The 27805-nt window shown below is 48.2% G+C and overlaps 1 protein-coding gene across 1 annotated transcript in view; it reads right to left on the bottom strand.

Annotated features, from left to right (window-relative positions):
- The window catches only part of LOC146174649 (tear acid lipase-like protein), an 80525-nt gene that overhangs the window by 14191 nt on the left and 38529 nt on the right, over positions 1 to 27805 (bottom strand). The window contains exon 6 of the mRNA XM_084585424.1: positions 16668 to 16820. Within this exon, the coding sequence (XP_084441550.1) occupies positions 16668 to 16820 (153 nt within the window). The remainder of the gene's footprint in view (positions 1 to 16667; positions 16821 to 27805) is intronic.

Below are 27805 nucleotides of genomic sequence, written 5' to 3'. Positions count from 1 at the left end.
TGGCATCTCCCAAGGGGGAAGAGATGCATATATGGCTGGTGTTTTGTCGTTACGCTGTTCATCCCAGGCCAGCAGGCGACGCCCTTGGACAGTGTTCTCTAGACGTATTCGATGACGCGGCTTCCGCCCTAACCTCGGAACGCATGAGGCCTTTGGCTTTTGCGAAAAATTCTGAATAGAGCTCATCGTAAAGCGCTACCTGACTATCTCCTGGTTGTCGATATACACAAAGCCTTTGACAATGTTCGCCTTGAGGTTATCCTGGTGGAACTCGCCAAACGCTTTCCTAGTACTCGTGCCCAAATCTGGATCCGCAATTTTTTGACATCTATACCCATTCAGCTACAAGGCAAAGCTCCGGGATGGGTGCCCGAAACCTATTACTTGGATAGGGGTGTACCTCAGGGCTCCATTCTCGGACCCATATTGTTCAACTTGGCCATGACACGCGTCGCCGAGAATCTGGAAATCAGCTCAAGCGCAACATTCGCTATATATGACGATGATATTACCGTCTGGACTGAGGCAGCGGATTACGTAGACAAATATTCTATGCAGACTGAACTTCAGGCGGCCCTTCTTTGTCATGAAGATACATTAACCGAAATTGGCCTCGAACTCGCACCACATAAAACAGAATTTATTAGTATCGACGGAAAACATAAAACCAACCCCAATATCCAGATACATCTTCACATCGGAGGCAATACCATCACCTCCTCAAATGGGCAAATCCGCATTTTTGGCCTGCCCATCTCAAGCTGCAACAGTCTCCAGAAATGGGTTCATCAGCTACAATGCCTTTGGCCAGCACTGCTACACACTATTCGTCGCCTGTACAACCGGCAGAGCGGTGCGCGGCAACATTCCTCCCATGGGATGGCCCGAGCAGCGGCGGTCGGAAAAATCCTCTATGGCACACCCGTCCTCCACCTGTCGAATACTGACTTCGCTAAGGTCGAACGCCTTCATCGCGCAACACTACTCACTATTACCGGTATACCTAAGCACACTCCTATAGCCGACCTTGAGCGTTTGGCCGCCCTTCCACCGCGTCACGCTGCATATGAGAAAGACAGATATCTTTATAAAAATAAAAGGGAGGTTTAATTATCGTTGAAAGCGATAGAAGGATCGTCGATGTCCCTGACGTCGTGAATATCAAATGCCTCTATAATATTGCTTGTTAACTGGTCTGTATGTTTGGCGAGGATGACGATGTAAAATTCAGCTGCAATTCAGCGCTTGTGTTGAGCCTTTCTTCGTGCATTTCGTTTTCCGGCGCCCTTTTTCTCTATAGAAGTTTTGATACAGCAGCCGTCATCGTCCCTTTAAGGAAACTACCACTGCAGGGGATTCAATATGTCGCTTATAAGGTCCGTTTTTCCCTAACGCATGTTCCTTCTGATCATTGAGCTATAATTTTTCTCCCTTGCTCTGTGTCAAAGTTAGGCACCCTTCGAAGCAATGAATGATGGACTAACGAGACATTTGCCCGGTTGCTTTATTTTTTTATTTATTTTTTTCAGTAAAAGTTGGTTTCTTCTTGTGTTAATAAATGAATGTTTGTTGAATTCTTTAGAGTGCAAGACACAATTTGCTGTGGACTGAGGCACACCAGATAATTGCCGCTCGTCGCGTCGCTCAGGTTCTTGGTTTTTAGAATATTTCACCTATTGCACGGCAGCAGCTTGCGGGGCAGCCAATCATTAGAAAACTTTGGGGTACCCAATTTCTATTTTGACTTTTTTGCGAGTGATGTTTGTTGTCCTAGTCCGGTTTGACCGAAAAACGAAAAAACAAGCAAGTGCTCACTTCGTCTGATCCGTGCATGTATACGAGCACATCGAGACAGTTGAGTAAAACTTGGTAGGGTAATAAATAAAAAGAAAGGCTAGTGTGACTAGATATTATTAGTTTTCTAAAGGAGCGGGATAAAGTGACTTCTTGCAATACAAGTCTGCATCGCAGTGTAGTAGCGCACCACTACACTGTGTCCCCTAGAAACGCCATGCGTTACGATTTTCGTCAATGTTTTATCGTACTTCATGATGTTCAGTGCTAGAAACGGGATGCTAGCGTGACTATATTCTCACTGACCGAACGACGAGGCGGCGGTAACAGAGCACCGCTGAAAAATCGCCGCTTTGTGTCCGAGTCCCGTCGCTTCGTGCGGTGTACACAAGCGGACACGACCGGCGTTGGCGTCGTCGTCGCACGACGCATTGCCAAGGATTGTCACCTGCTGCGGTTACCGCTTTACGCGCCCAATCTTAGCAGCAACACCGTTGTCTTTGGCGCAACCAATGGGCTACTGCAAGGCAGCCTATGTGACTATACTATCACGGTTGGCACTGGTTAACGTGGAGCGCAAGCGTTTGGTTGGCCTCCCGCATTCCCTCATGGTCACCTAAAACGCATACAGCTCTAACAGTTTGCTGATTTGCAGCGCTGGGGTGAGCCGTGAACGTAGATGCCTGAAGTGTTGCGCTAGCATTTCGTGCTACCGAGAAGATAATCCGGCAATCATTTATTACCTGATTATCCTCATTGCATCTCCCCCACTGCAGAGTGGCACCGATGCTTCGAGATACGAAAGATCTGAGGAAGCGACCAAAGAAAAATCGAGGCCCTTAGGACCCCTTACGTGTAAGGGGGCGGAAGCTCGCTGGCACAGCGATGCCAGATTCCCATGTTTCCTCCAGAGCCGGTACATAGTGAGTCTGATCCGCGCCAACATGCGACCGGTTGCGTGAAGCCATGTGTACTCTTTCTGCTTTGCAGACAGCGCACAGCTCAAATACTTTGTGACTGCCCTCGGTTTGAGCGCGACCGTGCATTCCTGGTTGCTGCGCTCCTTGGAGACTCATTTTCTTACAGAAGCAAATATTCTGGGAAATTGCACAAAACCCTAATCAAAATGAAAAGCGCTGAAGGCGCTCCTGAAGTTCTTAAAGAAGTCTAGACACCTAATGTTCGCGTTCGCGTTTTCTCCTTTGTAATGATGCCGAAGACATTACAGTACACGGATCACCACGTTATGTTCGTCTACGACCACTGAATAATTTGTGATCAAATTTCTTTTCTCATCTGTTTCGGTTTTAGCAGACGAGAGATGCCTGTGACGTCGCAATCAAGCACAGGTCACGTGAGGCATAACAAAACAGCGATGTAGTCGTTCCGGTCTCTCTTGAGCTCGCTACAACGCCAAAGCTAGCTTACCTCAAGAACAGGAATCACAAAAACTGAACAGTTAGCGATTATATCGGTGTGTTTTCATGCCGCGCGTGACCTAGACTTGACTGCGTCATTGCAGTCATCTGTCGGCTGCTGAAATCGAGAAAAAAACCGATGAGGAAAAAATATTTAATTATGAATAACTTAGCGGCCGTAGCCAAAACCACATCGTTATCTATACACAGGATATGTCTTACCCATCATTAACTAGAAGATAAATACACGAAAATACTTCATGTTATACAAGAAGATAAACGGCACGAAAATATCATGTACCGACGATAAGCTAACTGTGCGCCCTCAGTCCCGCCAACATGGTCTACGGACAAAGGGAAAGCTGATTTCTTTGCCGCTATTCCTCTCCCTTTTCTTCCTTTTTTTCTCTACCCCGTGGAAAGTAACCTACTTGGCATCACGTACCTAACCTCTCTGCCGTTCAGTTCTTCAGTTTCTCTCTCTTTCTAAATGGCAGTGCCCTCTCCTTTACTCCTCCTACTCTCCTCTCCTCCACCGCTATTCCTCCTCTGAAAAAGCCCGCTGGGATAAGTCACGGGGAATACTGAGGTGATTAGGGCCTTCAATTACAGGCACAATTATAGCTTCAAATCTTTTCCACTAGCTAAACTAGCAGATGCATGCCTGCGAAATGGCATGGCAGCACCCGGAATGCTGCAGGAGGAAGGGCTGCGAATGATTCTGACTTGAAATTGGACAAAACTTGCCTCACATGGAGGCCGGTTAGCGATGACCTACGAGAAAATATCGCGCCAGAAACGATAATGGGTATTGTATTGTCCCACTCGCCATTTCGGTGGCTCAACGAAGACTGCCGCATCGGCATGTGTGATGCCAGCGAGTCAAGGGTGATCTCCGGTCTGTGTTAGCTCTAGTTACAAATATCACACACCCTCACATCTTATACTTGATGACGATAAGAATTTTGGACATATGGCGTCCTGTCTCGTGCTTTCGGTATCACTACTTCTGGCGATGCGCTCTGTGTTAAATGAGACATAAGGCTTTAATAAAAAGCCGACAAAGTATATGATGCATACATTTGAAAACCAAAATACGGCCTCCTGTAATTTATAGCAGTCGAAGCCTAACAGTAAATTGGAATTGATATTATAATACTTGGTTGCCCATCGTAGATGTTGCGTGGCCGATGGGTGGACAGTTTTGGTGAAAAGTCTTAGAGCCAAAGGATTTTCGTCTCAGCTACAAAATGATGTTGCTATGGCCATAATTAAATACTAAAGGGCCTCGAAATGCTATGAGATATTTCTTGCTGCATTAATAAATTATTTCCCAGCATTTTAAACGCCCTTCGACAGTGAATGGTGCCGTAGCGGCCCAAATTTGCGGCTGAGATGAAAATTATTTGGCTTCGTGACTTATGACCAAGGGAATTAAGTCGCAGGAGCAAGTTGTATAACGGAATTTGCGGGAGTGTGCAACTGCACTCTTGTACCTCATGCGGATCAACCGCACGCCTGGTCTCCAGCTGCAGTCTGCACAGCTACAAGGCCGAATCATGAGTATCACGGGTAGTGAAAAGGAATAAAGCTCGCATGAAAACAAAATTTGAGCGGATGTGTTTTATTTTTATGCTAAAAGAAATGGACAAATTGTGGTGCTGGCTTGTTTGAAAGCAGTCCCGAAAAGCTTTAATCAGCACTTTCTAAACAGCGTATTAGGCTGAAAGTATCTCAGCATTGTGTCTGTAGGGTAGACTGCTCCCAAGATAAGATCTGTAAGTTTAAACAAGGGCTACAAACAACTAAACAGTCAAACTACCATCCTTCACGCCTGAAACGCTCACTAATCCGCTACCACCGATGCCAGAGATTACTTCAGGATATACCAGATTGTTAAAAAAAATCGTGAAAGCCCACAGCTGATTCGGCGTCCGACTGAAAAGGGTCGGCTCAGCGTTTTCAATCGCGCTTTACACACACCTCAATAAACGATGTTACTAAACTTGTTGCATCACTCATTTCACCGCTGCTGCTCACAATGCTACCCCAAACTATTTAAACACTGAGAGAACATTCGTTTTATCACCCAATCACACTTTATCAACACACCATTACCCCTTAAGCTTCTTGGCGGTTACAGCTTTTCCTCACGCGATCTCTTTCGAGTAGAGCAGCACGCTGCTCCTCAGTTTCAGATTCTCGGCTGGCACGCTTGAATTCTCAATCCACTTCCAAAGTGTTATCGTGAAGCCTATGTTGCTCAGGATCATTCGTTGCACGCATTGATTCAATTTCTTCAAACAGATAGTTTCGTACCTCTCCAACAAAGTGGAGTTCCTCTGCGATCGCTGGTTCGGCCGCCACGGCCCTCCGAAGGTCGCCGTCATTATGGGTTCGAGGGCCAAAGGTCATAGGTGCGAATTCCTCAGACAGGCTAGTTCTTGAGTAATTTTGTGCTCCATATTGTGCCAAATTTTCTGCCACCACTCCAAACTCTCTGTACCAAACGGGCAGGCTAACATTTTGACAGTAGTGGTAGCTCTAAGGGGCGTAATCGCGACACCTAGTCGACTGGTATATATATAATATATATCGTGGGAAGTCATACATCACCGGCTCTCTGTGGCATTTCCCATCCTGGATACGCCGTGGCGGCGAGGGAGAGGCGCAAGTGGAACGAGGCCTCCGATAGTGCCACCCCACCTTTGCTATTTACTTGGGTAGCTGCCGATGCAGCGACCTGAACATGCTTGCTATTGAAGCTCGTAGAGTCCAGGCTCAGATTTCTGCGGCCCGTAAATACCGGCCTCCGCGACCGGCTCGAGAATCCTTAGAGCCGAGGTGTGCCTGGAGCGGTCTCCCAACGGTAAAGAGTGAGTGCACTCCTGAGGCAAGTGGGTTCACGAGTGAGCCATTGCCGCTCGAAGTATCGGATGGCACCCTAGATCCAAATGGGTACCGGTTGCGCAGTGCTGATTTTAACCCCCGTGAGTTCAGCGGCGTTCAGCCGCGAAAATCCGCACCTACTCAGAACGCACGGAGGGTCGCATACGGCCAGCCGGCCGGGGTGCCTCTGAAAATCGCCGAGCGTCGCAGCAACAAGCATGAAGATCTGTGCGCTGCTTTAGCTGCGGCCAAAACGGTCACATAGTCATAAACTGCCCTCGAAATCGGTAAATGAGGCAGGCCGCCGGTAGCAGCGCCGGCAGAGGCTGAAAATACTCGTGAGCCTGTACCCGTCACGTCTTCATTCAAGGTTGGAGAGTCAACTAACGTTAGCGCCAGCGCCTTTCGTTGACCTCACCGTAGCGGGAGCTACATCTAAGGCGCTGCTGGACACGGGTGCAAGCATTACGCTGATTGGAGACGCGGTCTTTTCTCAGCTCCGACGTCGATCCGTTCGAATGCGACAGCGAAGAACGCCCCTCCTGCTCGCTAGCGGTGAGGTGCGCTCCTCCTGCGGCGACATCCGCCTCGTAGTGTGCTGGGACAAGCGTGTACGCAGAATACGTTTTGTTCACCTGCCTGGCCTGACAGTACCAATTATCCTAGGCCGAGAGTTCTTGGCTAAAACGGGACTGGTTATAGACATCGCCAATGGGGGTTATCAGGACAGCCCGTGTGCCCCGCCCAGGTCATTCGCCGACTCGCCGGTTACAACGCAATCGTTAACCGCGCACTGTCGATCCGCTCGCCGATGGGTGGCATACCTCCCATGAGCGCTTCTTGCCCCGCCAACCGAGCTTGGTTACGGCGGCCCGTCTTAATGCTCCCTCTCCGCAGTCGGAAGAGAAAACGCATACAAACCTGGCTACTGCCGGCGGCGAAAGAGACAGTGGGTTTTCAGCTGTCGCGATCGGTAGCGGCGGCCTGTCAACACAATTTTCATCCGCAATCGGAAAACAATATATAGAGATTGCTGGCCGGTGCTGGTGCGCTGACAGAGCACCAATGTGACTGACTCTTGTCGTTGCTACACAACTTTGACGAGATGTTCACAGACCAGCCGTGATGCACCACTCTGGTGCAGCACCGCATAGAAACGCGTGACGCGCTGCCCTGGAAATGTAACCCAAGGCCCGTCAGCGCTGCTTAGGCAAGCGATCGATGAGGCGCTCCAGGAGTTGCTCGATTCTGGTCTTATATGCCGTTCTGAAAGTCCCTGTGGGTTCTCAGTGGTGCTGGAGCCAAAGAAAGATCTCTCTTAGCGCTTGTGTGTGGACTATCGGCGTCTGAACGAGGTCACGGAGAAAGATGCATACCCCTTCCCGAGAATAGATGAGATTGTTTCCAATCTCGGCGGCGCTTTTCGATACTTGGCGCAAGCAAGGGGTACCTGCAGGTCGAAATGCGACCAGGCGATGAGTACAAAAAGACGTTCTCATGTCCCAGAAGACTTTTCTACTTCAAGAGAATGCCCTGTGGATTGTCCAGCGCTCGGATAACATTCCAGAGGCTGATGAACCGCGTTCTCGGCGACAGCCCTCGCCTACCTGGACGATCTGATCGTCTATTCCCACACATTCGAGGAGCACATCGATCAGCTGATAGAAGTTCTGGGAAAGCTCAGGTCCCCTGGCCTCACGCTCATTCCGCAAAGGCGCAGATATGCCAGACTCAGATGAGCTTACTTCGACATCGAGTTGAACGGGGGCAGGTGTCTCCTGATTCAGAAAAACTTCGGGCGATCCAAGAGTTTCCTACACCTACAGATGTCAGCGCTGTTTACCGATATCTCGGTATGGTGAGATACTACCGACAGTTCATTCCTAACTGTGTGCGACTGCAAGCGCCTTGACACAATTGCTAAGAAAGTCTTTCCGTTGGGAATGGGGAGATGAGTAGAAAAGGTGCTTTTGCCAGCTCTCGCACGCCATCGCTGAGACCGTAGCTATGAAACTGCCTGACCTAAACAAGTCATTCGTTATCCAGACCGGTGCCTGTGATATCGGAATGGGCTCTGTACTCCTCCAGATGGACGGGGATCAGCTGCGACCAGTGTCGTTTGTGAGCCATGCCCTCTCGCCGGCAGAACGCAATTACTCAGCGACGGAAAAGCAATGCTTAGCCATTATCTACGCTCTTCAATCCCCTTCATGGATCACTGCCTTATCGTGGCGGAGGGGCTTGCGAAACTCGATGAAGTCGTGACCTCTGCTGTGTAGGGCCACCCAAGATAGACAGGTCACGGCAGAGAGTTCTGACAAAATGTGATTCACTGGAGAAGGTAATGGCAACCTACTCCAGTATTTCCTGCCAAGAAAACCCTATGGCCAGTCGCAATACCATTAAAGATATGGCGCCGGAAGATGAGCAGCCCAGGTAGGAAGGCGTCCCACAAGTTACTGGGGATGAACAAAGGGCGATTCCTAGTAGCTCCAGGACGAATGAAGCGGCTGGGCTAAAGCCAAAAGGGCGCTCAGTTGTGGATGTGTCGGGAAGCGACCGGAAAGTCCGATGTTGCAAGGAGATATATCACATAGCAACATGGAATGTAAGATCTATGACGCAAGGTAAACTGGATGTCGTAAAGCGAGAAATGGACAGATTGAACATTGATATCTTGGGTATCAGCGAGCTCAAGTGGACCGGAATGGGAGAATTTAACTCCGGCGACCACTATGTCTTTTATTGTGGGCACGAATCCAAGAGAAGAAATGGGGTCGCTCTCATAGTAAACAGAATAATGGGCAAAGCAGTGCTAGGACACAACCCCAAAAACGACCGAATGATTTCATTTCGGATCCAAGGTCACCCTTTCAACATAACAGTTATCCAAGTCTATGCACCGACCACTACTGCTGAAGAAGCTGACGTTGATAGATTTTATGCGGACCTACAATGCCTTTTAGACTGCACCCCATCATCAGACGTCCTTTTTCTGATAGGAGATTGGAATGCTAAGGTCGGGAGTGAAGAAATATCGGGAATTACAGGCAAGTTCGGTCTTGGGGAGCCAAATGAAGCTGGGCAGAGGCTAGTAGAGTTTTGTAATGAAAACAACCTGACTATAGCGAATACTCCTTTTCAACAGCACAAGAGGCGCATGTACACATGGACTTCACCGGACGGTCTGTACAGGAATCAGATTGATTATATTTTTTGCCGACAGAGATGGAGAAGCGCTATACAAGCAATAAAAACAAGGCCTGGGGCCGATTGTGGCACCGATCATCAGCTTCTTGTTGCCAAAATTAAGCTTCGATTGGGGAAAACGCAGAAACCTAGAAGGCCTTTCAGGTATGATCTGGATCAAATTCCATTAGAATATGCTGTGGAAGTGAGGAATCGATTTCAAGAATTAGATCTAGAAGACAGAGAGCCCGAAGAGATGTGGACTGATGATCGTGATATAATACAAGAAGTTGCTACTAAGGTAGTTCCAAAGCAAAAGAAATTCAAGAAAGCAAACTTGTTATCTGAAGAGGCTTTGCAAATAGCTGAGGAAAGGAGGATGACAAAAGTTATGTGGGAAAGAGAAAGATACAAGGTTCTCAATGCGGATTTTCAGTAATAACAAGCAGAGATAAGAATGCCTTCCTGAACATACAGTGCCAAGCAGTTGAGGACAACAGCCAATTAAGGAACACAGGAGCTCTGTATAAGACAATCAAAGATATCAAAGGAAGCTTCTGAGCTGGGCGTGATAAAGGACAAACGAGGCAAGGACCTCACTGAAGCCTCAGAGATAAAGAAGAGGTGGCAGGAACTGTACAAGAAGGACTCAAATGTTCAAACCCAATATAAGACGGTTGTGATTACTGATCTCGAGCCGGGCATCCTGAAGAGTGAAGTTGAATGGGCATTAGCCAGCCTTGCTAAGAACAAAGCTAGCGGAATTGATGGCATTCCAGCTGAGTTGCTTCAAAACCTCAACCATGATGCTGTTAACATTCCGCATACATTATGTCAGAAGATTTGGACAACCCTGCAGTGGCCGCAGGATTGTAGGAGGTCAGTTTAGATCCTTATTCCAAAGAAAGGCAGTGCCAAAGATTGTTCCAACTACCGCACCATCGCGCTTATTTCGCATGCTAGCAAGGTGATGTTGAAAGTCCTCCAAGAAAGGCTGCAGCAGTGTGTGGCTCGGGAGCTTCCGAACGTGCAAGCTGGGTTTCGCAAGGGCAGAGGAACTAGAGACCAAATTGCCAACCTTCGCTGGATCATGGAAAAAGCAAGAGAGCTCCAGAAACCCATCTAATTCTGCTTTATTGATTATGCGAAAGCGTTTGACTGCGTAGATCACAGCAGATTGTGGCAAGCTCTCCAAGAGATGGGAGTTCCAATTCACCTCATCTGTCTCCTCAGGAACCTATATGAAGGACCTGAGGCCACAGTCAGAACTGGGCATGGTCTTACTGATTGGTTTCCGATTGAGAAAGGAGTGAGGCAAGGCTGCATACTGTCGCCCTGCCTATTTAACCTATATGCAGAGTGCATCATGAGGAAAGCCGGTCTGGACGAGTTTTCAGCTGGAGTGAAGATTGCTGGAAAATGTATCAACAACCTTAGATATGCGGATGATACCACTTTAATAGCAGAAAGTGAAGCGGAACTCATGAGACTTCTTTTGCGCGTACAAGAAGAGAGTGAGAAGTTTGGGCTTAAATTGAACATTAAAAAGACAAAGATCATGGCGTCTTGCCCTATCAAGTCCTTAGCATCAATGGACAAGAAGTGGAAGCTGTGACATATTTTCTCTTCTTGGGATCCAAGATTACCTCGGAAGGAGACTGCAGACATGAAATTAGGAGACGCCTGCTTATGGGAAAGAGAGCAATGGTTAGCCTTGACCGCCTATTAAAGAGCATAGACATTAGTCTGCCAACCAAGATTCGTAGAACTCGTGCTATGGTCTTTCCATTTGTGGTGTATGGATGCGAGAGTTGGACTGAGAAAAAGACTGACCGCCGAAGAATTGACGCGCTTGAATTGTGGTGCTGGCGAAGACTCTTGAGAGTTCCTTGGACTGCCAGAAGATCAAATCAGTCAATATTGTCGACCATAAAGCCTGACTGCTCATTGGAGGGTCAAATTCTAAAGTTAAAGCTCAGCTACTTTGGTCATCTGATGAGAAGAGAGGAGTCGCTGGAGAAAGATTTGATGTTGGGAAAGGTTGAGGGTCGCCGGAGAAGGGGTAAGCAGCGAACGCGATGGTTAGATGGCATCCTCGAGGCACTGCAGATGAAGTTATGTGATGTTAGGAAGATAGTGAGAGACCGGAAAGCGTGGCGTGACATGGTCGATAGGGTGACGAAGAGTCGGTCACGACTGAACGACTGAACTGAAACGCTTTCAATGGTTCAAAATGTACGTAGAAGGAACAAGGTTCATCGTCGAGACCCACCACATGGCCTTAACATGGCTGAAACGCCTGCGCGAGCCAAGCGGTCGCCTAGCGCGGTGAGCCCTGACACTACAACGCTTCGAGTTCGAAGTGCGCTACCGAAAAAGGACTGTCAATGTAGTCGCGGACGCGCTGTCACGGGCGCCGGTCACTGACACCCGACCGGCAGGCGAAGACGAGGAGGAGGCGGAAGGGCAGCTGTCTCCCCACTGCGGAGGGAACGCTCAGCGGGGAGTGCCCCGCCTGCGGAGCCCTGAAAGCACGGGCGCTTTGTGGGGGCGGTGGGGGTCCCCCTCGAAGTTGCGTTCAGCAGAGAAGAGCTTAGAGCTCAGCAGGAAGAATCGCGCTCTCAGGAGCTAATCAATTGTCATAGTGAAGAGACGGGTGCTCTAGTCTATCTGGTAGTTCTACGAGTGAGTTGGAGAACTTCCTGCTGGACCATGAAGGAGCCTTTCTAAAATACGTGCCAGACAATGAAGCCTCCAGTGAGTGCTTTAAAGTCGTGATTTCGCGCAAACTGCGCCGTGCCGCTGTGCGGAACTGTCATGACGTCGACAATCACGGGAGCGCCCCAAAGACATGGCGGAATGAAGGCTGACGTATGTCGATACGTGCGAACATGCCACATCTGCCAAGAGAGAAAGCCTCGAGGTGACAATTGCCACCTGGCTTCCTCCAGCCCATCATAAGCACGAAACCATGAGAGATCCTGGCGTGCGATTTGATGGGGCCGCTGCCGCGCAGCAAAAAGGGATACAAATACGTGCTCGTCGTTACGTGCCATTTTAGCACTTTGGCTGAACTGTACCCGCTGCGGAAAGCTACTGCCCGGAAGATCTTGGGAAAGCTGTCGGAGGTGTTTTGTCATTTTGGCTTTCCAGAGCGACTGATAACCGCCAACGCCACGTATTTCACGTCCAAGGTGTTTCGTGATACGTGCGCGGCAATGGGTGTACAGGAGCAGAAAACCACGTGCTATTATCCCTAGTCCAACGTGAGCGAGTGCCGCAATCGGGACATCAAGCCGCTCCTGGGCGCATATGCGCGGTCGCATAATGATTAGATGAGCATTTGGACGCCATATCCTTCGCTCTGCTCACGAGTGTAAATCGCTCGACCGGCTTCTCGCCGGTTTTCCTCATGTTTGACAGGGAGCTGAACACGCCACGGACACGGTCCTAACCCATAGGTCGGATGATGTCCGCAATGTCGAGACCAATGTCGATGACTACGCACAGCGATTGCGAGAGCGTTTGGCCAGTGCCGTTAAAGAGGCGAGCCGCAGCCGTGAGAAGGCAAGGGCAAACCAGAAGGCGAGCTACGCCCAAGCTCACAGGGAGCTTGAGTTCCAGTTGGGAGACACGGTTCTGAAGCGAAATCATGTTGTCAGCAATGCATCCGTGGGATTCGCAGCCGGCATTGCGCTCCGATGGGTCAGGCAATTTGTGATTGCAGAGAAACAGTCGCGGCTGATTTACCGACTGAATGACCCGAAGTCGGGCCGAATAAGCGGACCCATTCACTTGGGAGAGCTGAAGCAGTATTTCCAGTGAGATGCCGTGGAAGCCGGAACTCCCCTTGTTCAGGAGAGCGAGCGGGCAATGCCGTGAGCAGTCTCTACCGGCATCGCTATAACAGCCGCAGCCTGCGAAATTGTTGAGGCCGCATGTGTGAGAGCGCACATGCGGGCCCCAAACGCGGTTCTCGCCTGCACAGTTCGCATCCGAGCTGTTGATGTAGGAACGCCAGACGCGCGAGTTCGCGCGTGAGCAGATGCAAGAGAAGGCATTCCTTTCCACGATGTTACGAGTGCGGAAGATCGGCGAAGTCGCCTAATGTAAACCGCAAGGTCACGATAGGTCTTGTGTTTATACGGCGTGTGTCAATACACAAGCCGGCAGTGTTCCTGTACGCGAAGCCTGTGCTGAGCACGTTCAGAGGAACCTAGCCCGCCGACTGGCCTTAAATATGACACGGGCACTCCGGGCGCATGGCCCACGCTGTCTGCGTTCAGGTGGCGGGGAGCGGCGAAGGTGATGTTTAGTCTACCAGCCCAATGGCTGCGCAGGCATACGTGGTCCCCGGAAAAGCTCGAATTCGAGTTCGTTCATGGAGCAGCTCGCATTCGCGCTAGAATACCTCATGAACGAGATGGTGAGGAGTTACCAGCGCACTCTGACCTCTTCCGCCGCCGTCTGGGCTTTACCGCACTCTAGAAACCTGTACAGCCCTGGCTGGAGAAGATGAACGAGCCCTGCCTCCTGCCCTGGTTGACAATCCGAGGGCGCCGACGCTGCCTGAATCAAGCGGCGCACCACGATTCCAGCTTTCGAACTTCGCGCCTTCACCCCGGCAGCAACGACCACTGCCCCAGGTGCAGAGCCTGACTCGTCAGGGCACAGCCTCGTGTCCAGCGGCATACAGCAGCATGGAACTGCCGAGGAGCCAGACCGACGTCACCAAAGGGTTGAGGCGACGCACACTTGCACCCCCAAGCGGAAGCCTCAATTGAGGCATCCACAGTGTTGACAGAAATTTAAGAAGCTGCACCGCAGTACTTGTTGCTGCTGCCATCGTTCGTGCACAGCGTCCCTGAGTACGCCGGTAGGTGTGGGCTCGTCCTTCCTGAAGAAGCTGCGACGTTTCTATGCGGACGTGACGTCTAGCACAGACATTGGCAGCAGTGAGGCCTTTTTTCTCCTGGAATCCCTTCGTATTGAACGTCCTGCCCTTTCCGGATGCGATGAAGTTTACGGGAGGTTTGTAACGCGGTGTGGTGAACAAAAATATCCTCGCCAGTGTCGATGCGGTTGATGAAGCCGTAGCGCCTATCCCGTTAGGCCATTTCACTGTTCCACTTACCCGCTCTCGGGAAACAAGCTTTCCTCGGGTGATGTACCGTTTCCTTCATTTGTTGCATGCGATTAGCTTCACCTTTAGGATGCTCGTCCACGGGCGGGCTCGAGGAGGTACGGCACGAACGGAGCTGCACTTTACCGTTCTGGATCGATAGAGCCACCTCCCCGTACATGAAGTTGTCCACACTTAAGATGAGGTCAGCAGGCAAGTCCTCAAATACTGGGACGCCCACCAAGACCTTGCTGCTAGCCTCAGTGCGAATGCAGAGATCGACTGAAACAGCGGTAACGGCTCTTCCGAGGTTTTGCGCATAAATGAGCTTTTTTGTAATGGTTCTGGTGCGTCTTTTAAACTTAATAAATCAAAGGGGTTCTGGCTAGGTCACTGGGGTACAAAACCTAATTTTGTTGCCTGAATCAGGTTGGATTGCGAATACTTACAGTATTGGGGGGTTCTCTTGCATCAGTGTCACAATAGTGGGTCTCACTGGGATTCTCAGAATTCATTGTTAGGCGATAAACCCAGGATTGGATGGGTAGGGAGCTACCTCTATTCACGCGAGCACAGGTTTGTGATGTTTTGCTGATTTCGAAGCTTATCTATGTCATGTAGGTGTTGCATTGTGCAAGGAACAAATTACAGTTCATTCATACAATTTTTGCTACTTTTGTGTGGCGCTATCAATGGGAGCCTATGCATCCAATTTGTTCCTCCCTCTGGAGGCTGGTGGAGCTGGTCTTCAGCTCTTATCTGTTCATCAGCTTGTTTCAAGGTTTCAAGCCATCCCTCCCTCCTAGCTGTGCTTAACAGACGATTTAGTGCCCATTTTCCTCTATTGTTCGCGCCCACTGGTCGTAAGAGTGAGAGTGCTTTGTAGGATGTACTGGGGGAAGTTGCCGATACATTCCATTTCCTCACAGTATGGTTTCCTTGGAATACCTATAGAGTCTACCAAGAAGACAGATGACAGAAGTTCTGATTGAGACGTTATTTCCTGTACCGATGTATTGGCAGCCTTACCTCCGCTTTCTAGACAATAGTGCATTTAGTGTAATAAAGGGGGTGAATCGGATGTATGCACAATCAGCCGCAAAGGCTTTCCTTTTTAAATTTCGCACGTCAACCTTACCTGTCAAAACGCGGCATCGTGCAAAAGGGATTTTTGTTCCATGGCCAGTGGACTGCCGCCTCCGTCAGCAGCCAGAAACTATAGATCATTGCTTTCTGTATTTTCGTGATGCAGTGTTTTTTTTTTTTTTTTTTTGGGGGGGGGGGACATTCTAAAACGAATTCTAAAAAACGACGTTAATATCACGCTCGATTTATAAGATTTTTGCCTACAATGAAAGCTTCTGAGGCACCGTGTGACCTTTTTGTGCTCATGGGACTGTTTAGCCTGTGGAAGAGCTGCATGACAGATCGCCACGCAGAGCCACCACGGTCATCGAAGTTTCTGTTCAGAGAACAGTGTGCTAGAGTGCGGGAGGTGTATGCTGCGCAGGATCGAACCCCTGCATGGTTAGCTTTACTTGATGCATGTATATGTCTCCTGGAATTTTGATGTGTGGGCAAAGTGAGAGCTCGATGCTGGTGCGATTGTGTATGCCAGGTTGCGGGATGTGACCTGGTTAAATCGGGCCTGACGTACTTCCGTGCAATAAAGAAAAAAGTGCCCGGCGTGGCTAAGTCTGTGAATGCGCTCGCCTGGCGATCAGAGAGGTAGGAGTTCGATTGCCAAGGGAGCACGTTTTTTTTTTCTGAAAGGTTGAATGATGAGGCGTTCGAGGAAGCGTTATAGGAAAGGCGTAGGATGATTGACCCCTACAGTGTGACAGATTTTGCTGACGGACGGAAAAAATGAACCAATAAAGGCTTTCGCTTAAAATACTCCTGACCAAATGCTATTTCTGTGCAAAATTTGAGCGGCGAAGATTCAGTAGTTTAGCCGAAAGGAGCATTCATACGGCGAACGAGTAATTGTGCAACGCTCTAGAAATAAGGTACAGATAGGCTGTGAGTGAGGCTCGCCACTGGGAGGCGCTGCTATAGCTAGCTATGCTAGCTGCATTTGGCAGAAAAGCGCTCCATACCAGCAGTCGTACAAACGCTCAATAGTTACCATGCGCGGAACCGTTTTACTGATAAACTTTCAACTGGCTCGGTGGTCTGGTAGCCTGGGGACTTTTTTCATTGGGTACGTAAATGTGAATTGACCCGTTTCAAATTTTGCTGAAGAGAGTACCTACCTTGTTAATCTGCTGCGGACTGTCGAACAGTGTGAGCGTAAAAGGTAGTGAACAGAGCGTTTCTCCGATGAAAGTGCATAGACTTTGGAGGAGTTTATCAAGAGCGCTGGGAATGTGAAGGTAGCCACTGTCCCGGCCTGGGTCGACGAGTAACTGCGCAGGAAGAAGTTCGTGTGTCACGGATACAATCAACGACAAAAGCCGACTTCATTAACACTTCTTTTTGGGCGAGTTGGTACATATTTGGAAAACTTTGAAAGAGCGCAAACACACACAACCACTAAAGACAAGAGACGAGACACAAGTTGACAGTCGGCGCCTGTGTCTCGTCTCTTGTCTTTAGTGGTTGTGTGTGTTTGCGCTCTTTCAAAGTTTTCCAGACAAAAGCCGAGCCGGCATACTCCATTGGCCCCAGACTATACAGCACTGTTTATTTCCCGCGGGAATACACACAAAGAGAATTTATTTTGTACATACGTACATACATACATACATACATACATACATACATACATACATACATACATACATACATACATACATACATACATACATACATACATACATACATACATACATACATACATACATACATACATACATACATACATACATACATACATACATACATACATACATACATACATACATACATACATACATACATACATACATACATACATACATACATACATACATACATACATACATACATACTGTGGAAGAAGGCTAGGTCAAGACGGCGAGGTCGTGGCGGCAAGGACAGCGAAGCCTTGTCCAGCGTTTTAATCCGGTCACCAACCCAGGCACGCGCCAGAGCCGGCGCCGCGGGACGATGATGATGGTATGTACAAATGAAAGAAGATGATGATGGCATGTACAAATGAAAGAAGGTCCACAGAAGGCTCACACAATCTGCCCGGGGGGTCGGAAGCGGCCAGCCTGGCCGCTCCTAACTAACTGTACCGCGGCGCACAAACGGTTTCAAGCGAGAGACATGAACAATTTCAGTTCCACGGTGGCGTCGATCGGCTGGGGGATCAACAGGCGCGACTTTGTAGTTAACTGGAGAAGTTTGGATGATGATCTTGTAGGGACCAAGGTAGCGGTGGTGGAATTTGTCACTAAGGCCAGGGGTGCGCAGTGGAGTATAAAGCAGTACTTCGTCACCGGGACGATAAGAGACCACGCGATGAGTAGAATCGTAGCGGCTCTTGCGGTCTTCCTGGCACGCTGCTGTGTTGAGGCGGGCAAGATGACGGCATCTGGCCACACGAGATAAGAACTGGGTAGGTACCGATGTGGAGTAGTCGCGCGTAGAGAAGAAGGAAGTGTCGAGAATTGTAGTGGGAGGACGGCCATAAACGAGGAAAAATGGAGAATAACCGGTAGCCCGTTGTACTGCTGTGTTATAGGCGAAAGTGACGAATGGTAGAATAGTGTCCCAATTTCGATGATCCGGTGTGATATACATGGAGATCATATCCGATAAGGTGCGGTGAAATCGCTCAGTCAGCCCGTTAGTCTGGGGATGGTAGCTCGAGGTTGTCTTATGAAGGGTGGATGACGCGTAAAGAACTTCGGCAACGACTGTCGATAAGAAGGCCGTCCCGCGGTCACTTAGGAGCACCCGAGGAGCGCCATGACGCAATACAATTGATTGCAAAAAGAAATTTGCTACTTCTTGAGCGGAACCGGTCGGCACAGGTGCTGTCTCAGCATAGCGTGTAAGGTGGTCGACAGCTGTTATAATCCAATGGTTACCCCCCTCGGAGAGAGGTAGGGGACCATATAAATCGATGCCGACTACGTCGAATGGCGTGGCGGGACAGGGAACAGGTTGTAGAAGGCCAGCGGGTGAAGAAGTCGGCCGTTTGCGACGTTGGCATAGAGGGCAGGATGCGACGTATTTGGCAACGCTGGAAGATAGGCCAGGCCAAAAGAATCGTTTTTTCACGCGGTCGTAGGTTTTGTCAATACCAAGGTGACCTGCAGTGGCGTCATCGTGGAGAGCCGCCAGTATTCGTTGACGAAGTACACGCGGCACGACTGGTATCCAGCGAGTTCCGTCAGGGCAATACACGAAGCGGAGTAGGATGCCATCTTCGAGCTTGAAATTGCGAAGTTGTCGGCGAAGCCGAGCATTGGGCGGGTCCGAAGCGCCAATAAGGCGATCGATGATGGGACGGCAGTAGGCATCGGCTAATTGCTGTGAGCGGAGAGTGTGTTTGTTCTCTGCGTCGTCAAATGAAACTGTTGTGATATACGTCGGGGAAAGAGATGGTCGGCTGTGGTCATAGGTGGAAATGCATCGGGAAGAAAAACAGCAAGCCGATTCCGAAAGTGGACAGCGAGAAAGAGCGTCGGCGTCTTGGTGTTGGCGACCCGATTTATAAATGACGTCAAAATCGTATTCTTGCAGGCGTAGAATCCAACGGCCAAGTCGGCCTGTCAAATTTTTGAGTGAAGACAACCAGCAAAGAGCATGGTGATCGGTCACAACTGTGAAGTGCCGACCGTATAGGTAAGGGCGAAACTTTTGGACAGCCCAGACGACGGCAAGGCACTCCTGTTCTGTAATAGTGTAGTTTTTCTCAGCTGGAGTCATAGTCCGACTGGCGAAGGCAATCACTTTCTCACGCGAAGTTGCATCGCGCTGCAGAAGTACAGCGCCAAGACCGATACCACTGGCATCAGTGTGCAGGATGGTTGGAGCGCTGTCACTGAAGTGGCCAAGAACAGGGTCTGATGTGAGGGCGTGCTTCAGGTTATTAAAAGCAGCTTCGCACTGTTCAGTCCACACGAAAGGGCTGCGTGCTTTAAGTAGTTGATGGAGGGGAGCAGCAATACTTGCAAAATGCTTTATAAAACGCCGGAAATAAGACGCCAGGCCGAGAAAACTGCGCAACTCTGTAGTCCGTTGTGGACGAGCAAATTTCAAGACCGCAATAATTTTTTCAGGGTCTGGACGAATGCCATCATGGCTGACTAGATGTCCCAATATTTTAATTTCCTTCTGTGCAAAGTGGCACTTCTTGGTGTTGAGCTGAAGGCCCGCTGAAGCGAGACACGTGAGGACCTCATTCAGGCGCGTGAGATGGTCGTTAAAAGTTGACGAAAAGATGACAATGTCATCCAAGTAGCATAAACAGGTTCTCCATTTTAGGCCACGAAGCACAGTATCGATCATCCTTTCAAATGTCGCTGGTGCGTTACAAAGTCCGAAAGGCATAACATTAATTTCGTAAAGGCCATCGGGAGTTGCGAAAGCGGTTTTTTCTTTATCGTCCTCGTGCATAGGTATTTGCCAATAACCTGAGCGGAGGTCCAAAGTCGAGAAATATTCGGCGCCTTGGAGAGAGTCAAGGGCGTCATCAATTCTTGGCATTGGGTATACATCTTTGCGGGTAATTTTGTTGAGTGCGCGGTAATCAACACAAAAGCGTACCGAGCCGTCCTTTTTTTTAACTAACACTACTGGGGAGGACCATGGACTTGTCGAGGGACGAATAATATTGCGATGGAGCATGTCATTTACATTTTCTTCAATTACCTTTCGTTCAGAGAGGGAAACCCGATAAGGCCGTCGGCGAACGATAGAGTTACCTTCAGTAATGGTGCGATGGTGCGCAACACTAGTCCGTCACAGTGGTGGGGAAGTGGCATCAAAAATGGCTTGGTGTTGTCGAAGCAATGTCAGCAGTTCTTGGCGTTGGTTCGGCGTGAGGTTAGGATTAATAGTCTTTGTGAGAACAGAAAGAGAGACGTCTGTCGAAACACGGTGCTGAGACTGAGGGGCGGTGAGCACCATCAAGGACAAAGGTTGAACATCCACCTTGCAGGGGAGAGAAGTTCCTTTTCGGAGCACGAGGGATTCACGTGAAGTGTTAGTGGCCGCTACTGTCGCCGAGCCGTTGCAGAACCTCACAAGACTAGACGGGAAGGCGATACCGCGTTCAAGATGACGATAAGATGGTGCGATGAGTACGTCCCCGTCAGCGATGTGGTCAGAGACAACGGTAAGCAGTTTTTCGCACTGAGGAGGCAGAACAGTATCAGCGGCGGCAACGAGGGGATGATGTCGTTCAGAAACTTCAGATGAAAAATCGCTGTCTGTCATATGGATAACACGGTCGCCACAAGAAATTAATGCCGAAGCGGTTGACAAAAAATCCCATCCAAAAATTATCAGATGCGCACATGGAGAGAGCACAGCAAACTGCACATGATGGCGGACGCCGTCAATAACAACTCGTACGGTGCACTTTGCTAAAGGGCGCAAAGGGACGTCATTGGCTCCACGGAGTTCAGGCCCATCATATGGTGTCGTAACGTTTCGCAAACGGTAGCACAAATCAGCGTGAATGACAGAAATTGCAGCCCCTGTATCAATCAATGCTTCTACCGGTAATCCTTCAGCGAAAACAGAAATCACATTATACGGGCGATCTGGAGGACTTTTGGTAAGTTCGCAGACTGCAGTTTGACCTCCGGAAACTGCAACGCTTAGTTTTCCGGATGGCGGACAGGGAGAGTTGTTGCGGGTCGGAGAGGGGAAACTGAGCGGCGGTATGGGGATAGGGACCGACGTCGGGACGCATGGGTTCCACGAGGCTCAGACGAGGATTCTGGAGGTGGGGATGATCTTCGAGGTGGGCTGGACATAGGAGGTCGTCGCTGATAATATGAGGGTACGTCACTTTCGAATGCGTCATAACCACGCCGCTCGTTCTGAATACGGCGACGGCAGAAGCGGGATATATGTCCTCGTATTCCACAGTAGTAGCACACTGGGCGAGAGGGGCGCCAGGGTGCGTAATAGGGTGGCGTAGGCTGAGCCGTCGTCACGGCGTTGATGTGGTTGTAGGGAGATGCCAGTTGGGGCGGCGGAACAAAAGGAGGGGGTGATGCTGCGACGTGCGCGTAAGTCGATGCTTGGCGGGGTGCAGGAGGGTCGGACGGCATAGGTCGCGTGATTGTTGCCAGCTCATCTTTAATGATGTTGCGTAGACCGGCGTCATTAGCAGGTACGGAAGAATGATCGCACCCGTGTCGACAGACAGGCTTGAGGGCTTGGAGCTCCTCCCGGATGATGGCTCGAATCAGTGCCCGTAGATCCAGGTCAGCATAGGTCGGGCCTGTAGCGATGCTGGGCTGCAATCGGGAGGACTGCAGCTGGTCGATGCGTTGGCAGGTCGCAATAATGGCGTCAACAGTAGAAGGATTCTGGGCAATCAGGGTATTATAAGCCACAGAATTAATTCCTTTTAAGATGTGGTGTACGCGTTCAGGTTCCGGCATGGTGGGACTAACACGCCGGCAGAGTGCAAGTATGGCCTCTATATAAGACGCGTACGACTCATCGGGACCTTGGAGGCGAGAGGCGAGCTTGTTCTTCGCGACCTCAGTGCGAACTGCTGGGTCGGCGAAATATTGGCGGAACTGCTGCTTGAATGTTGTCCAGTTAGTGGTGTGGGGTTCGCGGTTAATAAACCAGGTTCTGGCGACCTCAATGAGGTAGAAAGAAACGTTCAGAAATTTTAGGGCGTCGTCCCACCGGTTGTAGTTACTGCAGCGTTCATAGGTGTCCAGCCAGTCATCGACGTCTTCGTCGCGACGACCAGCGAACAGCGGCGGGTCGCGTTGTCGTGCGGGCATAGTCGGAGGGGGTGGTGCAGCCGAGGTAGAGGGTCCTGCCGAATCGTGGGTGCTCTCGGTAGACATAACGATGGTGGCAGGCGGTAAACAGCGACCGGAACGTAGCTCCAGCGAGAGGCAGGGCACAAAACAGCAAGGGGATCAATTCTCACCTCCACCACTTGTGGAAGAAGGCTAGGTCAAGACGGCGAGGTCGGGGCGGCAAGGACAGCGAAGCCTTGTCCAGCGTTTTAATCCGGTCACCAACCCAGGCACGCGCCAGAGCCGGCGCCGCGGGACGATGATGATGGTATGTACAAATGAAAGAAGATGATGATGGCATGTACAAATGAAAGAAGGTCCACAGAAGGCTCACAATACATACATATATACATACATACACACACATACATACATACATACATACATACATACATACATACATACATACATACATACATACATACATACATACATACATACATACATACATACATACATACATACATACATACATACATACATACATACATACATACATACGTACATACATACATACATACATACATACATACATACATACATACATACATACATACGTACGTACGTACGTACGTACGTACGTACGTACGTACGTACATACATACATACATACATACATACATACATACATACATACATACATACATACATACATACATACATACATACATACATACATACATACATACATACATACATACATACATACATACATACATACATAAACCCACATTACCCACATACTAATAGCACTATACAAAACACTGTAAGGTACTTATACAAAATAGGCCCAAATACATGATTCCGCAGAGAGGGCAAAACAATAAAAAGGGGGGGGGGGGCGGTTCTAATGAAGTACGACATGCATCTCACTGGGACACATAAAGAGAATTTATTGTGTTCGTATATGCATACAAAAACGCGCACTATGGCAGCTCTGATGTTTATTATCAATATCTCATGTGCTTATGATCGCCGAAAGACCTATATGTCGGATGGCAATTCCGCTTAGCCATGTTTTGAATGCCATCACTAACAACGTCCGCAGAAATTTACAGAAAGGTCGAAAAGGGAAAAAATAAGTGGGGCACCTACTCCGCTGTTAAGGGTATGACGTGCAAGCAATTCATATATACGGGCAATGTTTTTCCCTTTTTAACTTTTTATGCATTTTCATTATAGTCCACCGGGCGACGATGCCACCGGTACTAGTACGCGTTCAGCTAAGTACACTAGTTGCGTAATGCCGGGGGGCACTCAAGCTGCGCCGTCAAGGGCATGGCGCGATAGCGTTTCACGCGCGATGTTCTCTCATTTCATGCACCTTTGTTTCTAGTTTTCTTGTAATTCAAGCATTTCATGCATCGATGCGTAGCATGAGCAAGCATTGGCTGTCTATTATAAGCAGTAAAACACATTGGAACGCAGTTTAATCACTTTATTGAATTGCTTGATCAATTACACACTCTAAATTTTCTTAAATAGCCTCATCAAGCGCTCATTGTGAAACTTTTCAATCCTCCTTTTCCCAATTTTACATTCTTAATTATTTCTTCAAATAGATATTTGATTCTCGTACTCTTTAAATTTTCTTAATAACCATGATCAAGCATTGGCACATAATTCAGATAATTTTCACACCTTTCATTCCCTTTTTATAATTTTTCAATTCTTCTAGTATTTCAAATACTAATTAACAATTACACGCTTTAAATTTCCTTTATTGGCATCATCAAGCATTGACTTTTAATTCTGAGCCTTCTGACATTTTGAATCCCGTCTTTTCAATGCGCCATTTGTTTTTCAATCCTCTCAACACATCAATTCATCAATTACACATACTAAATGTTCTTAATTAGCATCACCGAGCTTTGTCGTTTTGATTCTGAGCATTTGGACTCCTTTGAACCCCTTTACCTAAGTTTTTAATTTCTTTTATTTAATCAAACAATTAGAAAGATTCCACCAATTTTGTCAACGCCTTTCATGCACCAATCAGTCATCAATAACTACAAACACAAATTGCCATGATATAATTTTTTTTTACGCAGCCCCCGATTATTTCCGACACGTGGTGCCTACAACTACTACTACTACTAGAAGCCGACAGCTTTTCGATCGAACGAGCTTTATATGCTGTCGCAAAAAACTGAATAATGAGATGATGGAAAAATGACAAATACAGACACAAAGCAAATGTCCAAATAAAATGAGCAATTTGCTGCTAAGATATTCACATACTCTTCGAAAACAGCATTGATAAAAGATTAAAATAAATATGAGGCAGTTCAAGCTTCGCCTTAAATAGTCCCGATAGTACTTTAACACAGCCCTTCCTTTCCGCAATTTTTTTTCTTTTTTGCTTTTAGCTTATTTGTTTTTTTGCGTGAAAGTGCCTTGCAGTACCTAACTTCTTGATCGACAAATAAACTTGCAAATAATGGCATATATTCGCAGGTGCATATATTGTCGGTTCGAATCCTTACCGCAAACTAGCCTTAACCTTGACTAGCAGATAGATGCTAAACGGAAAGCGAAATGGTATGACGTCATCCTGAATGCTGCACAAAGGGCGCTTGTGTCACACTTTTTGATACGAGGTCACGTGCGTATTTGTTTTCCGACATTTGCCGGATGCATCCTTGAAAACTTCCTGCGAAACTAAGTTGCAGCGACGGCTTTTCGGTAGAACGAGCGTAAATTGTCACAGTTGATAACGCTGCATACCGGAAAGGACTGGAAGCACAGTATAATGTTTCGCAGGCAACCTTTGAGGAATGAATAAATAAACAAATACAATGTGGGGTCTAAGGAATGATTCCCGCAATGCGTTAGCCTAAATTGTCATTGCAAGCAGGGTTTCTTGTGACAAGGCAAATGGAAAGGGGTAATAATTGACGCTAAGAATATAAGTTAAAAAAACATTCTTTAAGATAGTTACGTGGCTGTAGAGAAGGTCGTATTAAAATTTGCCGAAATGCACAAAACTCCAACAACAATAACAGAAGCGAATGATCATGTTGCGAGTTCCAGCTTTATGATATCGTACTTGCGAAGTTGAAATGTTCGTGGACCTACAACTTTGCAGCAGCGTGTTATCCTCGATATCAGCCATACGCGGAAAAAGAGACTAGGCATGCTACTACTTTTCTAGCACTGTGTTAATAGGTTACTTTTTCACCGTCGGCAGGGCATCGTCAGCTAGGAGGACGTTCTTTAGTTTTGTGTTAAACTTTCGGCTGAGGCTGACTGCTTCAGTTATAGCATAACTTAAAATTCAGTTGGTTTATTTACCCCGCACTGTATTTCAACCATCTACCAGGGCGATTGCCACAATTGCACTCTCTTTATGCAGCTACTTGCTATATTAAATGCGATGAACCACCGTTGATATTCTTTAGCGTCGCCACTGACTCTTCGTCATCCTTAGCCTAGCTCTATTACTGAAGCCTGCGCTAAGGTCGGTGACTCGGTTTGGGTACGCCGCTTCACAACAGAAACCTTGCTTCGACAAGCAAGTGATTCGAAATTGTCGCTGCACACAGGCACGAAAACTGAACGATTATCCCTTATTCATGCGTTTACAAAACGTAACACTTGAATCCGGGGTACTCGAGTGTATTGTTAAGAACGAAAATGAAAAACGCAAAAAAATGTGGCACCTTTAATTGGAGAGAATGCTATAGACGGGTTTTGGGCTGGGCAAGGCACCGAAGGAGGCTCTGCCATGGGAGGGACAGATAATTTAACACGTTCATGAACAGAACATTCGAGCCAGCTTTTGATCCATTTTTCACGATTCGAGAAGCTCAGTTATACCGCAGATTTAAGTTAAAGTTTCTCCTAACCCCAGAGACGCTAAGGAAACAAATATTTCCAGAGAAGCTCAACTACTGTGACTCTCTTCCTCCTGGGCCTCCTCCGCATACGCTCTCTTCTCTTGCACTGTAGCCTTCCCCTCTCACCACTAAAATAATTCTCTCCCTTACCTTGCCCAAATAGATGGTGGAACCAAACGTGCACATGCAACGAGTCGTGGTCTGGCTAGCCATCAATATTATTAAGACTCTAAGCTTGGTCGGCCAATGAACATTTTAGTGCGAAAACACTCAAATTATCGTCACAACCGAACAAGAGGTGTGCGTCACTGGTTTCCATAGCAATTGTGACGCCAGCCGTTCTCGAGCCACGAAAGCGTCGAATTGGATGATGGCATTCACAACATATATCTCTGTGGCAGGGGGCACCTCCTCTTTTGTTTCTAGTGCGTCGCAAGCTCGTACAGTACCACTAACAGACGTCCGATTCCCCCTCACTCTAACTAAAATTGTGACACAATATTTTCTCACACAGCGTTCAGGGTGATGTCATACCATATCGCTGCCCGTTTATCATCGATCTTCTAGTCAATTTATTGTCTATTTTGCAGTAGGTATTCGGATCACCGACACATATATTCCAATTCTATTCTGTGCATTTAAAATGTCTAACCTTTAGCCAAAACTTTGCCAGTCACTCAGTGCTTAACATAACAGCGAAACCATGCCAAACAGTGCTTTTGCACATGTTAATAGGTTTGAGTAGGGTTACATCCGGGATACTTTTCCCATTTGCTCTTCAAATAAAATGTTCTAGCAACAAATTGAGCATTGCTTGCTCAGCTGTAAAATGTACGTGGGTGCTTAGTTACGAACGCGATGCCCGCCGCGGTCGTGCAGTGGTTTGGGGCGCTCAACTACTGCTCCCAAGCATGCGGGATCGAATCTCGGCCGTGGCAGCCGCTTTTCGATGGAGGCGAAAAGCAAGGCGCCCATGTCCTCTGTGATTTCAGTGCACGCTAAAGAACCCCAGGTTGTCGAAAGGTTCGGAGCCCTCCACTACGGCGTCGCTCACAGTCTGAGGCACTTTGGGACGTTATGCCCCTTAAACCAAACTAAATCAAACTTAAGAACCCGATGACCCGTTGACGTTAGGTCTCCTGCCTGCGTTTATTTGCTTTTCTTATAACTACCTCCTATATGCTCTTACATTGTGTGCCTAGGCTATGCGTAAAAGGTTTGAAACGGACGGAGCGCCCGAGCCCAGTGACACCACTTGATTGATTCTGTTGAGCATTCCGTGGTCCAGTCAGCAGTATATCTTTGTTTCGTTCGTAAAAGTATATAACCAGCAAAATAAATTGAAAACGTTCCTACCGTTGCGTCTGAGCCTGTCGCTGGTTTCTTCATGGTTAATGATTCCGGGTGAAATGGGGGAGGGGGCGAGGGAGAAACTTTTCTTTCCTGCAAGCGCTTGTGCCCTCCCCCGGTCTGTATATATTATTATCTTTCGCTGCACCATTCTCGGGCGGTACCATTAGGGCGTACTTTTTTTCTAACATTGTTTTTTCTTAGCATCTCTCGAAATTTGCACTTTAACCAATGTAAACACAGTCACAGCTTGAACAAGGAATGCTGTGT

The sequence above is a fragment of the Amblyomma maculatum genome, chromosome 11 (genome assembly GCF_055883805.1).
Source record: "Amblyomma maculatum isolate TAMU_Amacu chromosome 11, ASM5588380v1, whole genome shotgun sequence".
Lineage (NCBI taxonomy): Eukaryota > Metazoa > Arthropoda > Arachnida > Ixodida > Ixodidae > Amblyomma > Amblyomma maculatum.
This window is presented reverse-complemented; position numbering and strand designations above follow the sequence as displayed.